Source organism: Quercus lobata, chromosome 11 (assembly GCF_001633185.2).
Source record: "Quercus lobata isolate SW786 chromosome 11, ValleyOak3.0 Primary Assembly, whole genome shotgun sequence".
NCBI classification, from domain to species: Eukaryota; Viridiplantae; Streptophyta; class Magnoliopsida; order Fagales; family Fagaceae; genus Quercus; species Quercus lobata.
The window spans coordinates 41,532,871-41,546,405 of NC_044914.1; the positions used below are offsets into that span (position 1 = coordinate 41,532,871).

The 13,535-nt window shown below is 36.2% G+C and overlaps 1 protein-coding gene across 1 annotated transcript; it reads right to left on the reverse strand.

The window, feature by feature from the left end:
- Positions 1–10,692: 10,692 nt before the first annotated feature.
- Positions 10,693–11,580, reverse strand: LOC115966882. The gene has a single exon (XM_031086025.1). It carries the CDS (start codon positions 11,578–11,580, stop codon positions 10,693–10,695), a length of 888 nt encoding a protein of 295 aa, XP_030941885.1.
- Positions 11,581–13,535: the final 1,955 nt, after the last annotated feature.

A 13,535-nucleotide genomic window follows, 5' to 3' on the forward strand; every position in this document is an offset into this window, starting at 1 on the left:
AATAATGCATGATGTGTGTTTGATAAAATGTCTCAAAAAACCTGCACTGCACATTGTTTTGAATCTAAAATAGAAGATGAACATTCTGGAAGGTTGATTGGACCTTAGAGTTCACAGAAATTACAGTGAAGAACCAGGCCTCTGTCTACTTGGTGCATACGTTGAATACTAACATGCCAAAAAGGATCCTCTGATCGATGAAGATACAGGGATACTTTTTTCTTGGGTTGGTAAAAAAAAAAAAAAAACATGGGAGTCTAAATTTAGTTAACAATTTTGTGTCGGGCCCAAGGAATTTCTTAATGGTACCAAATTGTGCAGCAATGTTTTTTTCTTGTGTTCCGGGGCCCCAGTCCATATTTGTTGACCATTAATGGAATGTTTTTCAAATAGATGGAGAATGTAGCTAAATGGCCGGCATTCCTGGATATTCATGGCCTGTTCTTTATGTATGTGTGGTTGTGCTCGCTTTGTAGATGTAATCATAGTGAAGATGTAACGGGTAGCAGGAAAGTTGATGTTTCCTTCAGTAGGTTAAAATTTAAGCATGAAAGGATTACCACCACCATAGAGTAACCTGTCATTCAGCACGGTTAAATAAGCTTAAACATGTTTACTTACTGGTTTGCTTACTGCATTGAATTTGCTTCATTAAAAATAGATTTTCAAATTATTTTGCATAGTCTATGCAAGTCAGTGTTGTGAATGAAGCAGTATAGAATGTCCACACAGGCATTATAGTTCCACACTACCACTGACTTGCTCAGTACATTGGTAATTTTTTAAAGAAAAAGGATATGCAGAAGATAGTGCACCTAGGTTATGGGGAGGGACGGAGCACTTAAGGCTCCATTTTACATTTTCTACTTGTTCACTGAATTTAATAGTACTGAAATATCAAAGTTTGAACAAGAACTTAACGTTCCAAAAGGGTACACTAATCGTCTAATTGATCAATGATATAACATAACATTCCACAATCAACTTTTCTTCTTTCTAACTTTTTAGAATACAAAAGAGAACAAAGTGTATCTATGTTAAAATGTGTGGTTTACATTTGTACATGCAAAACCTTTCTTGTTAATAAAACACAGACCATAAGTTTAGCAAACCCAAAAGAAGGGAATCATAAAGAACCATGCCAAAATTTCATTTCCACTTGGCATAAACTTTTGGTCACTCCGTAACAACATTCTATTCAATGGAATCTGAACATCCTCTCCTTCAAATGCAAATGCCTCGCACTATCCGCTTCTCCAAACTAAACCCAAAATACTGCGAAAACTTCTTCAATTCCTCCACACTCGTTCCATCTTATCCAGCTTATTAGTTATCATATTCTCATACAACTTATAAACATTTTAAAGTCAAATTTTCATGTTCTAAAAGAATGTAAAAAGTTGTAGATACAACTCATTAAAAAAAAAAAAAAAAAATTGTAGATACAAATACAATTCTTAGAAGTAATATGTTGTAACTTAACTGGTTAAGCTTGCTAGTTAAAACATACTAGAATACTGATATGGATAAAATAGTATACTGATTTGGGTGTGGGAATTAAAAATTTAGTAGAACACTAATTTGATTAAAATAGAATACTGATTTGGATAAAATAGAATACTATTTTAGAGCGAGAGTGAACAATGTACAAAAATACTAATTTGATTAACATAAGATACTGATTAGGATAAAATAGTATATTGATTTGGAGTGGAGTCAACAATCTACTAGAATACTTGTAGAGAGGGAAAATTCCTAACTTATCACAAGTTGAAACTTCATACTACAAAGTCCACAAAGTACGGCCAATTACAAAGCGTCATGTACTGCTACTAGGTTCTGCTAGGGGTGTCCATGCAAACTGAAGACTTGCCGGAACCAACCAACCTGGCTGGAACCGACCCGTCACGGTTGGACTGACACCTCCGATGGGTCGATGACGAGCCTCAACCTTCAGAACCCAACTCCGGCAGGTCGAGTGGTAGGTTTCATCCTAAAAAACCTAAGCCACCTGACAAAAACTCAAAGAAGGCCGAAAATTACCTAGATCCGGCGACAATCTAGCGCTTCTCAGCTCTAATCTAGCCATGTTTGGCCTTCCTTTACTCAGGTCTACTCAAATTTGGCCCAAATCTGCTCTCTTCTTCACTTAGATATGCTTAAATTTGGTGAATCTAGCCCAGATCTACTCAAACTCTGCCAAAACTCTGATTAGCCCGACTCTAACTTGGCCAAATCTTGTTAGATCTCGACCAAATCTTGGCCAAATTTTCATAGATTCGAAGGAATATCGGCCAAATCTCATTAAATCCAACCAAATCTGACTCGATCTGGCTAGATTTCAGCCAAAATCCGGCAATATTGGAAAACTCGAAACTGACCTATTCACATCCGAAAACCAATACGACTCAACCCGGTTGATCTGAAACTTCATTTGGGTCAATTGTGGGTTGAAATCTTCTCTACCCAATAATGTCGGGTTGAGTCTGGGTTGGGCACAAACCCAACCTAGCCCGACCCATGGACAACCCTAGGTTTTGCTATCACTATCTAGAACCCAATAGAAATTTGCCAAGTGTCGTTGAAATAAAAGCATAAAAAGCATGCAAAAAACCAATCACACATCAGCGTGTGTAAGCAGTGACGTAAGCAGCCTATCGCATGTAAGCAATGACATAAGCAATCCAATCGGGTGCTGACATGTGTCACCTTGAAAATCAAGACATTTCGGCCATTCAAAAGATGCCACATGTCTTGGAGAAAAAGTATTAAACCTCCTCCAATCAGACTGTGACACATGTCACCAATAAGACTTTGCCACATGTCACTCACCCATCCTCAAACTCCTATAGCACAGAAGCCTTCTAAGGCATTTGGACACACCAACACATCTTGGGACACATACTAAGACATCTTGGGACATAACAAGTCGTCCAAAGCATAAGTAGCATCAAAGAAGATTCAGAAGCACTCAGAAGTACAGAAACTCTATAGGAATCAAGCCTCAATGCCTTAAAGAACTTCAACCTCAGAATCGAAGAATATTCAAAGCAGAACTATCCAAACTACCTTCCTTAATCTTAAAGTTTGTTGGAATCTAGCTCAAAAGCCTCCAAAAACTTCAAGAAATTGTAAATCAATGAAGCTATACAGATTCAAGCCTCAAAAGCCTCAAAGAACTCCCACCACAAAACCCTCAAAGAGCACGCGAAGAACATGAAGAATAAAGAATTTCTAACAAGCTTATAGCCAGAGATTCATTGTAATTCTATTTCAAGGGTCTTTGATCCATCCTTCAGCCAAATTGAAGGTTATTTGGTGTTCGAGTCAAAAACACATTATTATAATTCCAATCAACAAGTCTTTCAAGGAGATCGAATCAGAGGATCACTCTTTTGTAATTTCAGAGAATTGTACCATATATTCACCAATACAAATCCATATTTGTGAAACTATTTTACTTGTTTGATTTATTTCAAACTAGAAATTTAGTTGTCCACAATATTCATTTGATTAAAATACTTGGCTGCTATAAATTGTGGAATCCCTTGATTGATTTCAACCAAAGACAAAGAGCTAATAATCACAAAAAAAAAATAAAATAAAATAAAAAATAAAAAATCATAGTATGTGTATACAACTACTAATATCAACCTTTTATTTTATTTTTTATTTTTTTTAAAACACCTAATGGATAGACACAAAATTGTAATTGCTATCTTTTGTTTAAGTTACATGTGATTCTTCATCTAATCCTTTTTTTTTTTTTTTTTACATAAATTATAGGGTAAAGTATATATTTGATCCCTATCTTTTACACCATATTTCAATTTAGTTCCTAACCTTTCAATTGTATCAATTTAGTCCCTAACTTTTCAGTCTCGTGTCAATTTAGTCCCTACTATTATATCTTGTATGAAAATTAATGACATGGAAAACGGCCAAAATAAAATTTTAGTTTATTCTCACATCAACGGAAGCTATTTTTTATTTTGGCCATTAGACATGTCATCAATTTTCATCCAAAAGATAACAATAGGGACTAATATAATATTTTTTTCTTATCTTCTTTTCCTATAATTCATATGTTCACAAATTAGACTAACATTAGACTTTTTGTTCATATCAACTTCTTCAATCTATAGTGTATATATATCAAATAATTCATAATAAATACCAACTATATGATTTTTTTTTTCTTCTCTTCTTCTGCTTACAACCTTACAGGTATGTATTTGTTTACACAAATTTTTTATATATTTGTTTACTCTAATTTCTTTCATCAAATTGAATAGGTTTTGTGTAATTTTTGTCTTTTTTTAACCTATATTTATTAAGTTTTATTTGGTTCATGTAACATAATACTCATAGCTGAACCAAACACGAACTCGACATACGACCATAGTTTTCATTATTAAGAGAGAGGGCTTAATTAGTTTCAAACTTGAATACAAGCATGTAGAATGGTAGATAAGAAGGGGTCGCCATGTCATAGTCCACAGAATAAGAAGATTTATGCACCCTATAAGCATTACCTCAGCTACTTATAACCATCTTAATATCCTTTGCTTTATAAAAAAAAAAACTTTGAAGTAAAGCTATCTCTTCTAATAACTAAATATAAGAGTTTAATTCCTCTTTGTTTCAATTTAAAACCAAACTGTGTATAAAAGCAGAAAATTTTCTTTTATTCCAATATGTCTTTAGTACCAAAATCACAAATCCATTAAAACCAAACTGTGCATAGAAAATCTTGGAGATTAAAAAACAACTTTAAAGTGTTTTTTGTATCTTCATCCTTTATTGTTTCACAGTAGTCCCTGAATATGTTCTTTTGTTTTCCTTGAGTACAAATGTTGGTGTGAGTTACACATTGCTTTGAACATCAACTTTTTGAAATTTTGTAAAATCACCACCTTGTTCAGTTGATAAGTTTACATTCATTTGAAGTATCACTGATGTAAGCTTGGCAATATAACAGGTTGAGGAATGTATTAGAACATACACATCTTAAATATCATATTTGTAATTTTGCTATATTAAAAAATACGTACTTCTGTCATTTTATCAAGCTGAATTGCTGTCAGTTCCTTCAAAAGATTCAAAAACTTTCTTGACGGTGTAGAGTTCCCATCCATAATAAGTTACAATTCAAATTGAGTTTCATGAGTTCTTTAAATGTAAAGAGAACACTACAATATTTAGAAATTAGATGTACATAGAAAAATAGATGCACTAAAAAAAATTTAGAAATTTAGTACAGAGGCAAACGAATACCATACCTTTAACCTTGATTCGAATGGAGGAAAAGACTGAAGAGAAAGGCAATAAAAAAAGCAGAAATTAATCAGGAATATTATATCTAAATAAAAGTGAATGGAAGAACAAAAATTAAGAATGAAACCTATAAATTGAACAGTCGTGAAAAAAAAAAGAAAAAGAAGAAGAAGAAGAAGAAGAAGAAGAAGAAGAAGAAGAAGGCTAATAAGAATAAACTATTTATAAGATAACAGTTATAGAGTCCTAATTAAATTTGTATATTAGTTACCTTTGGGCCAGTTTCGACGGGCTGGGTTGGGTGTGTGGTGTAGAGCCGACTGGGCTGGGCTGGGTGTGATGGTGTATCACCGACCAACAAAGTTGAGGTTGCATATGGTGGTTTGTTGGTGGGTCTGCATTTTGGAGGAAGGAGAAGTGGTCTTTGCTGTGGGTCTGAGGAAGGAGATCTTTATTGGTTTGTGGGTATGGTCGTATGGTGTGTATGGTGGGTATGGTGGGTTTTAATTAAGGAATCTGTGGGTATAGTTGCTAACCTGTGCGATGCACGGGATAGTTAAACAAAATTTATACACATTCACTTTTATTGGTACAATCATTTGAAAATAATTCTAACTAATACCCAAATGTAAGAGACATATTGACTTACTATTTAAAGTAGTCTTCTAAAGAATTTACACATATTGTACAACTGAGCCTTAATTTCTCATCAACGGTTAGAAATATAAATTGCAAATATATAAATAAAGACCATGACTTGAGAAGGACGCATTAAACTTCAAATTAGAGTAGTAATGTTACTTTCTCAATCTTTGCTTAGTTGTAATAATAATATAGAGGAAATTCAAAATATGAAAAGAAAATAAAAATTACAACAATTAATTCCATTATCTTTCATGCTATACTTTGTAATTGTACGGAATTAAGTGAACTCAATTTAAGTAGTTGTAATAAAATTGGCTTCTACTATTCTCTATTCTATAGAGATATGAACATATTGGATTTCTCAAACAATTACCGGTATTGCAATAAAATGATTTATTATTGAGAATAATAAATAAAGAAAATCTCTCTATAGCTTAAGAAACACAATATACTAAAATTAAAGGGAGAAAATTTTTGGAGGACAAAATATTATAGATAATTTAAAAGAATTTTGGTTTAATTCCTAAACACTATAACTCCATAAGATTCATACTAATAATAATATTTTATGATAGCGCAGTTAGAATTTTGGTTTAATTCTTGAACACTGAATTGTAAATTGATTATATGAGTATTCAATGGTGAACAAAAATGAAGTTAAAATTTGAGCATTGTAACAACTTCTTCACACAGTATTCTACAGGTAGCAACAAATTTAATTTGATTGTGTTACTATATAATCCAAACTTATTAATATATTAGGACTTTGAATAAACTCAAAAAAAACTATCAAAGCCTTTCCACTACAAGAACATGTGAAGATTCTATTAATTTGAGCAAACTTAAACCCCTCCATCCACTTAAATTTTAGAAACAGATTATACACTTAAAATGGTTAGTAATTTATAGCACTTACCCCCCACTATTAGTATACAGACACCAAGTGCGGTCATCGTAACCCTTTGAAAGAACCTTCCCCAATTGGACCCTTTCCAAAAAAAAAAAAAACACTCAATTAACAAAATTGATCCAAAAGGGTCTAAAAAGCACATAAAATCAATTCAAAAAACAAAAATATGAGACAAAGTAATTACTTTCCGCTGCCACTGAAATCGTCTTCTACATTGTTGTCTCTCTAAGGCCTTCAATTAACGAAAACACAAACTTCTCTTAGAATACCGAAGTATTATGACCATCTATACACACACACACACAAAAAACAAAATCAACATAACCCACTATAACTCTATAGAAGCCTAAAAAATACAAAGAGAAACTAAAGGAGTTGAATTTGATATTTACGTTTGGAGAGAGAGAGAGTTTGCAGAAACCGTGGCTTTATATTTCTTAACTTGAGAAAGGGGTAAGGTTGCTAGGGTTTTGAGAAGTTATAATGTTTTTATTTTTATTTCTATTTTTTAAATATTGTGCTGACGTGGAAAATTGTGGTGTGAGTAGAGGTTTCGGTTATATATATATATATATATATATATATGGGGGTAAGTTACACACAGGGGGAGAGAGTGCCGTTCAAATGGACAGTCTCAGTGCGGAAGCTTATATAGGTTACAAATGTAGTTCTAGTACAAGTGTAAACTAGGGGGAATGAGAAGAGAGCCATTTAGGTTTACAATGTATTTCTAGTACAAAGTGAAACTGGACCTCTGAGGTAGTGAGGAACTAAGCCTACAAACTGAACCAACTGAAAACTGAAGCAAAGGGTTCCTTTTATAGCTGGAGGAAGCCTTGGATCCGTTTAGGAGATTGCGGAAATCACGGAAGGTAAACTGCTTTTACTATCAGGTGAATATCTTTTCAGCCGAAAGTAAATAGTAACTTTAATGATTCTGTCAGGGCACTGTTGAGTGAATAATAACTGGTCACTATTTATGAATAGTGTTTTGTCCCCTTGCTTTTTAGAATAGTAACTCTGCATAGTGTTCTGGAACTTTGCAGTGAATAGTAGCTTGTCGGCAACCTTGCTGGTGCAGGTACTATTCTGGAATAGTAACTGAGTGCAAAGGTGGTTCTTGAGCTATTCTAAGGCTTATGGAGCATCCGGGAACCACTTCTGGGACCGCTCAGACTTTCTTAGTCAGAAGTACCAGATGGATACCCGTCATAGGGATCCCATTCAGGCCCATTATAATTGCAGTCATGTTCATGGTATTTGTCAAATAGATTACAAAACTCGCAATATAGGAGAAGTTCATAGTCTGCATTCTGTGTTATGAATTGACTGGGATCAACATAGTCAAGCCTCTGGGTTGTAAAGGCTTCTGAATATGGTCTGGTAGTGAATATGGTCATCCGGCCAGTATTTCCTACAAGATGATAATTTTCCCATAATTCGCCAGTGACATCGCGGAGTTCATTATTGAAGTAGTTTTTCCAACATTCTGCGAGAGCAAATGGGTCATCATAGGATAGGTAGGAGTCTCCTTCATACCAAAGGCCATTGTGAGTGCACCCGTTGATGAGTACAAGGTGGTGAGCAAGTTGCACTGACATCCAATTGTTACCGTCCCATTGTGGGAGAGTGCTCTAGCATCTGATGGATACAAATGGACTTTTGATCTTTGCAGCAACCTGTTGGATTATTTGTGGGAATTGGCTGATTTGACTATGGCTTGTTAGCTTGGTGAGCTTAATGAAGCCATATTCAAACATTCTTGAAAGCCAACTTGGATCTCTATCTTCATCATCTGCCCCGTCTTCATAGTTGACTATTAGACCGGGAAAAGGATGTTTCTTTTCATAGACCCTGTGACTACTTCCAAAATATTCATTCCAGGCTGAACGGATGAAGTCAGTTTCAATGTCATTTGATTCTTCACCGTAAACCGGGAAATGGGTGGTGACCATCATTTTGAAATGTTTGAACCATTGGTCATGTGATTCAGACATTGCCTTACTTCCCAAAATACGTACTTGTATATCAGAAGGTAAGTTGGCAACAGCACCTTTTAGCTGGTTTTGAGTCTTAAGACTTAACCTAGCATAATCGGTACCCATAATAGTCATTTTATCCATTGAATGGATATCCTTTTTGCCAAAGAGTTTACTAGTGAGAATTGCATTTCCTGCCTCATGCTCAACTATGTGTAATTCTAGTGCTTTAAGGGTTCTTTGGAAAAGGTTATAGTGATTTTGGGTAAAAGCTCTCTGAAGGTTATCAAGGATGAATTTAATGGAGGGTGGGAGATCCGTATACACTCCATTGCTAAATTACAAAGCCTTGTTTTTTACTTCTTGAAGAGTAATAGCCATATAACCACTAGAATATGTAACTGCTGTTGGATACATATTTTGAAGGGATGTTGCTTTTCTGGGTTCTTGTCCAGAAGAAGCACCTTCATGCATTTTCTGAGGAGATCCCTGTATAGGTGCCTTTCCTTTGTTTTTCTTAGAATTTGAAGAAGACATTCCTGTATCAACAAAATGGTTGTTTTTAAAAGCATTTTTGTTAAAATCATGAGATGTCATTGAACAAATTCTTTTATATGCAATGTGATGAGATGATAATTTATGAGGTTGACTGGGACTCACAGAATTATTAAATATGATGGATGGTACAATTTGATCAAGGTTCTTGGCTTGATTTGGACAATATGAGGAGGTTTTGGCATTGATGAGGTTAAGATTTTTAGAAACAAAAACTTCTTGGAGATATTCAATCTCTCTTGGTTCAGGGTTCCTAAGAAACTTAAACTTTACTGGTTGGCCAAAGGGATGGGTAGTGATTCCTTCACTATCCGTGATGAAAGGATACAACAGACACATCAATGGGTTTCCTAAGATGACCCTATCTGTCATATTCTTGACAAGAACAAAGGTGGTTTTGAAACACGCATTGTCTTGGCAAACATGTGCTTTTGGGATTTTGAATTCAATCTGCATTTTTCCTCCACTTGCGGAAGTTAACCGTTCTTTGGTTTTCTGGAAGTATTTAGAGGGGATGATTCCTTCTTGAATGCAGTTGAGATTAGCGCCTGAATCTATTAGGGCTACTACCTCAAATTCAAAATCTCTGCTTATGACAATCCTGATTTTGGAGTGCCATTTCTGGAAGTTAATTCTACTGATGGTTTGCAAGAACGATCCATTGGATGGTTCGGGTCCCATATCTGTAGTAGGGTTAACTGTTTCATCATCTTCTTCATCTGAAGGGTTCTGTAATGAGATTCTGTCCTCATTGCCTTGATGAGAAATGTTTTCCAAATGTTTGACTCTTTGGTCCATGAGACCGTGATCAACCCTAAGGATGACTAACTCTTGCCTAAGGTTTCTTACTTCTGATTTGGTATCCTTAATCTCTTTCTGGAGATCTTGGATGGTTATCTCTTTCTTGGATTTGGTAAACCTATTGTAGATTTTCTCCAAATCAACTTTGGGTTCCTGAAACCTAGGTTTGGATGTACTGGCTTCCTTGACTAGGGTTTTGTGGAACTCGCTAAGTCTCTGAGATTTCTCAACTGGGTCTTTAATCTGTTCTATGAGATCTAAGAGCAGTTCTTCTTGCTTAGAAAGGACTTTTTTGATAGTCTTGTTTCTACAACAACTATCTTGGCAGGCTAGGATTTCATCTGTGTCACTAGAGGAGCTAGAAGATACCCTAGAGGTTTCAGAGGAAGTCCTAAACAGTTGGTGTTTCTCTTCTTCACTGGACTCACTACTTGGGCGGTCGAGTTCTAATAGTTTGAAGATTTCTTCTTTATTGGTTCAATCACTAATGAGGGTATTGATAAGGGTTTTGGCCTTAGCTCTACACTATTTCTGGAAATGACCTTTCTTCCCACACTTAAAACATGTTCCTGATGTTTTAGGTATGAATTCTCTTGTGGATTTGGATTTGCCTTTCTTATAGAAATCATTAGTTTTGAACTTCTTTTTTCTATAATGTTTGGAGGCTGTTTTCTTCCTATGGGATTTTTCAGAGGGTTCTTCTTCTCTGTGTTTGGATTTCCTTTTGGGGATGATTGAAGGTAAGTCATATTGGGTACAGAAATTCCCTATTTCGTACTTGGCTTTGCTCTTGTTGGCTTGACTCTGGATTTTGAGATCTCTACACATCTTCATTCCTTCATTTTGGATTGTGCTTGAGATGTCTCCATAGGTTAGGCTATCATAATCTATGACACCTAAGGGGCTAGCAAGAGTTTCTTTGACCTTCTGTCCAAACAATGTGGGTAAGCCATTAATGAACTTCTCCTTCCAAAATGGAGAGTTACAATCGCTTCTATGCATGACACGGGTGGTGAATACATCCTCATACCACCGGTATTCTCCAAGGTTCTTACATCTAAGGTTACTCAACTGGTTGTAAATCCTAGATGTGATATTGCTGGGTTTATCTATGAAGTGTTTCATGATCGTATAGATCAGGGTATTGACTCCATCGGGAATACCTCTTCCTATACGTTCGTCAAAGATAGGGTTCTCATCCTCATCTTTTTGGACAGCATGTTTAATATCTTCCTTGGAAGCTTCTGTTAAACAGTTATTCCACCAGACTAATAGCTTTCCAGTGAATCCTAAAACTATGAGCTCTACAACCTCGGTATTCTGGATGCCATCATTTAGGTAATTATTGGCTACATGGTTATATGCTGGATTTTGTTTAGGATTTCTTGTTCGGATAAACCATCTATGTTCCATTCATAGAGTTTACCACTAGACACTGTGAACTAGGTGGACATTTCCTCATACTGAAGGTCAGGGGGTGTAGGTTTGGGATACCAATTCTTGGTAAGGCTGGTTGGGTTTACCTTAGGTTGGTAAAGCCTATTTACCTGTAATCCTCAAAATTGGTCTTCTAGGTGTTCTATCTCCTTTTTAGTTTCTGAGGAGGTTTTGCCAGAACTGCTAGAGGCTATGTGTGCTTCTAGGGTGATAAGCCGGTTATCTCTAGGTTGTTCCCTACTGGTTGAGGTGGTATCTGGTGAAGGGGTGACTGGTTCCTTCTTCACAAATTCCTCAAGTTTTTGGGCAACTATTTCTAAGGCTATTTGGTCCTTAGGTCTGAGACTGGCTTGTCTAGTTGTGGGGAGCTTGACTAAGGGTTTTTCTAGAGTTTGGATTGGTTTGCTATTCATTCCTGGCTGAAGGAGAACCTTATTGTCAATCCTATCCTCTATCCTATCAAGTTGTTTTCCAATGACTCCTAAACACTGGTTGGTATAGTTGTTTTGCTCTATCACCTTCTTGACAACCTTTTCTTCTGGGGTTGTTGCACACTTAAAGGGGGAGGCAATAACATCACTACCACGATGGTTAAAGAGTACGGCTTCTTGGGGAGGATGGCTAGACCTAACAATTTCTGGTTTGCTAGTACTTGGTGCATCCTTTTTGGGGAGTAACTTCCAGTTGGTCTTGGAAATGACACAAGACTTCTTATGCCATTTGAAATGTTTCTCAAAGTATTCAAAGAAAGGATAATCACTTGATACCTCTTTCATGAATAACTTTCATTTCTCCAAAACTTCAAGTTTATGTTCTTTGGTATGGTTGGCTCTATAGGCTTCTCTTTTGGCTCTATTTCTTTCAGAGTTGAAATCCTTTTCAAGAGCGTCCATATCAGGGGTGAACTCTTTTGTCAACATTAAGAGCTGATAGTCATATTCAGTTTCTTGCTAAATAGGATTTCTCATATCAGTTCCTGATGGTGAAGGAGGCTTAAGACTGTCCTGACTAGTGCTGTCTTCTTCTTGATCAGCAACTGAGTCTTGTTTGGCTGTGTAACAAGGGGTACTAATTTGGGAGTGGTCTTTGACACCTTGAAACTATGGACCTAAGTCTCTTCTAGATGTGGGAAAGGGAGCTCGTGTTCTAGATGAACTACACTGGGATGCAGGTCTATCTCTAAGTTGGATAGTTGGCTGCCTAAAAGGTTGGCATAGATCTACGGATCTAGACCTTGGTTCCTCGTACAAATTTACCCAAGATTTGGGCTTGGGTTCATCATACTCTAAGGGTGATCTAAACCTAGACTGGTCAAAGCTTAGTCTAATTGTTCCATCGGCTAACTGGTGAACAAAATCTAGATCTGGGTTTCTCACCGGATTTTGGATCTGCAATTGATAGTTCTCATTATCAATTGTCCAATGTGCTAGGAAAGTGACTTCAGACCACTTCAGGGTTCTGGGTACCTGAACTGTGGATCTAACGTCTGGGGTTTGGATAAGAGTGGTTTCTCTTGCCTTTCTCTTATCTATTGCCTGGATGGACATGTTTGTCCTCATGCACTTATAATACACTCTGTATATAAGAGCAAGTTGTCTGGTGCCATGTAACATAAGGGTTCCATGGGTTTTGATGTTAAGGGTGAGGACCTTCAGGATGTGAGGGTTGTCAAGTGATACAGTGAGATTAGGGAAACAGTCAAAGTGAACTGGTCCGCCACTCAAACTAGATTCCATGGTGCCTAGAATACTGTCATCAAATCTAAGAAGACGAGTGTCTCTAAGGGCTATAAGGATTGAGTTGTTCAACCCTTCCCTGATCAATGGTTTTACTCCTACTTGGACAAGTCCTATGTGGAGGAATTTATGATCTTTTTCCCTGTGAGCTTTCACAGCTGCAGGGGATAACAAGTAGCATGTTTCATACTCCTT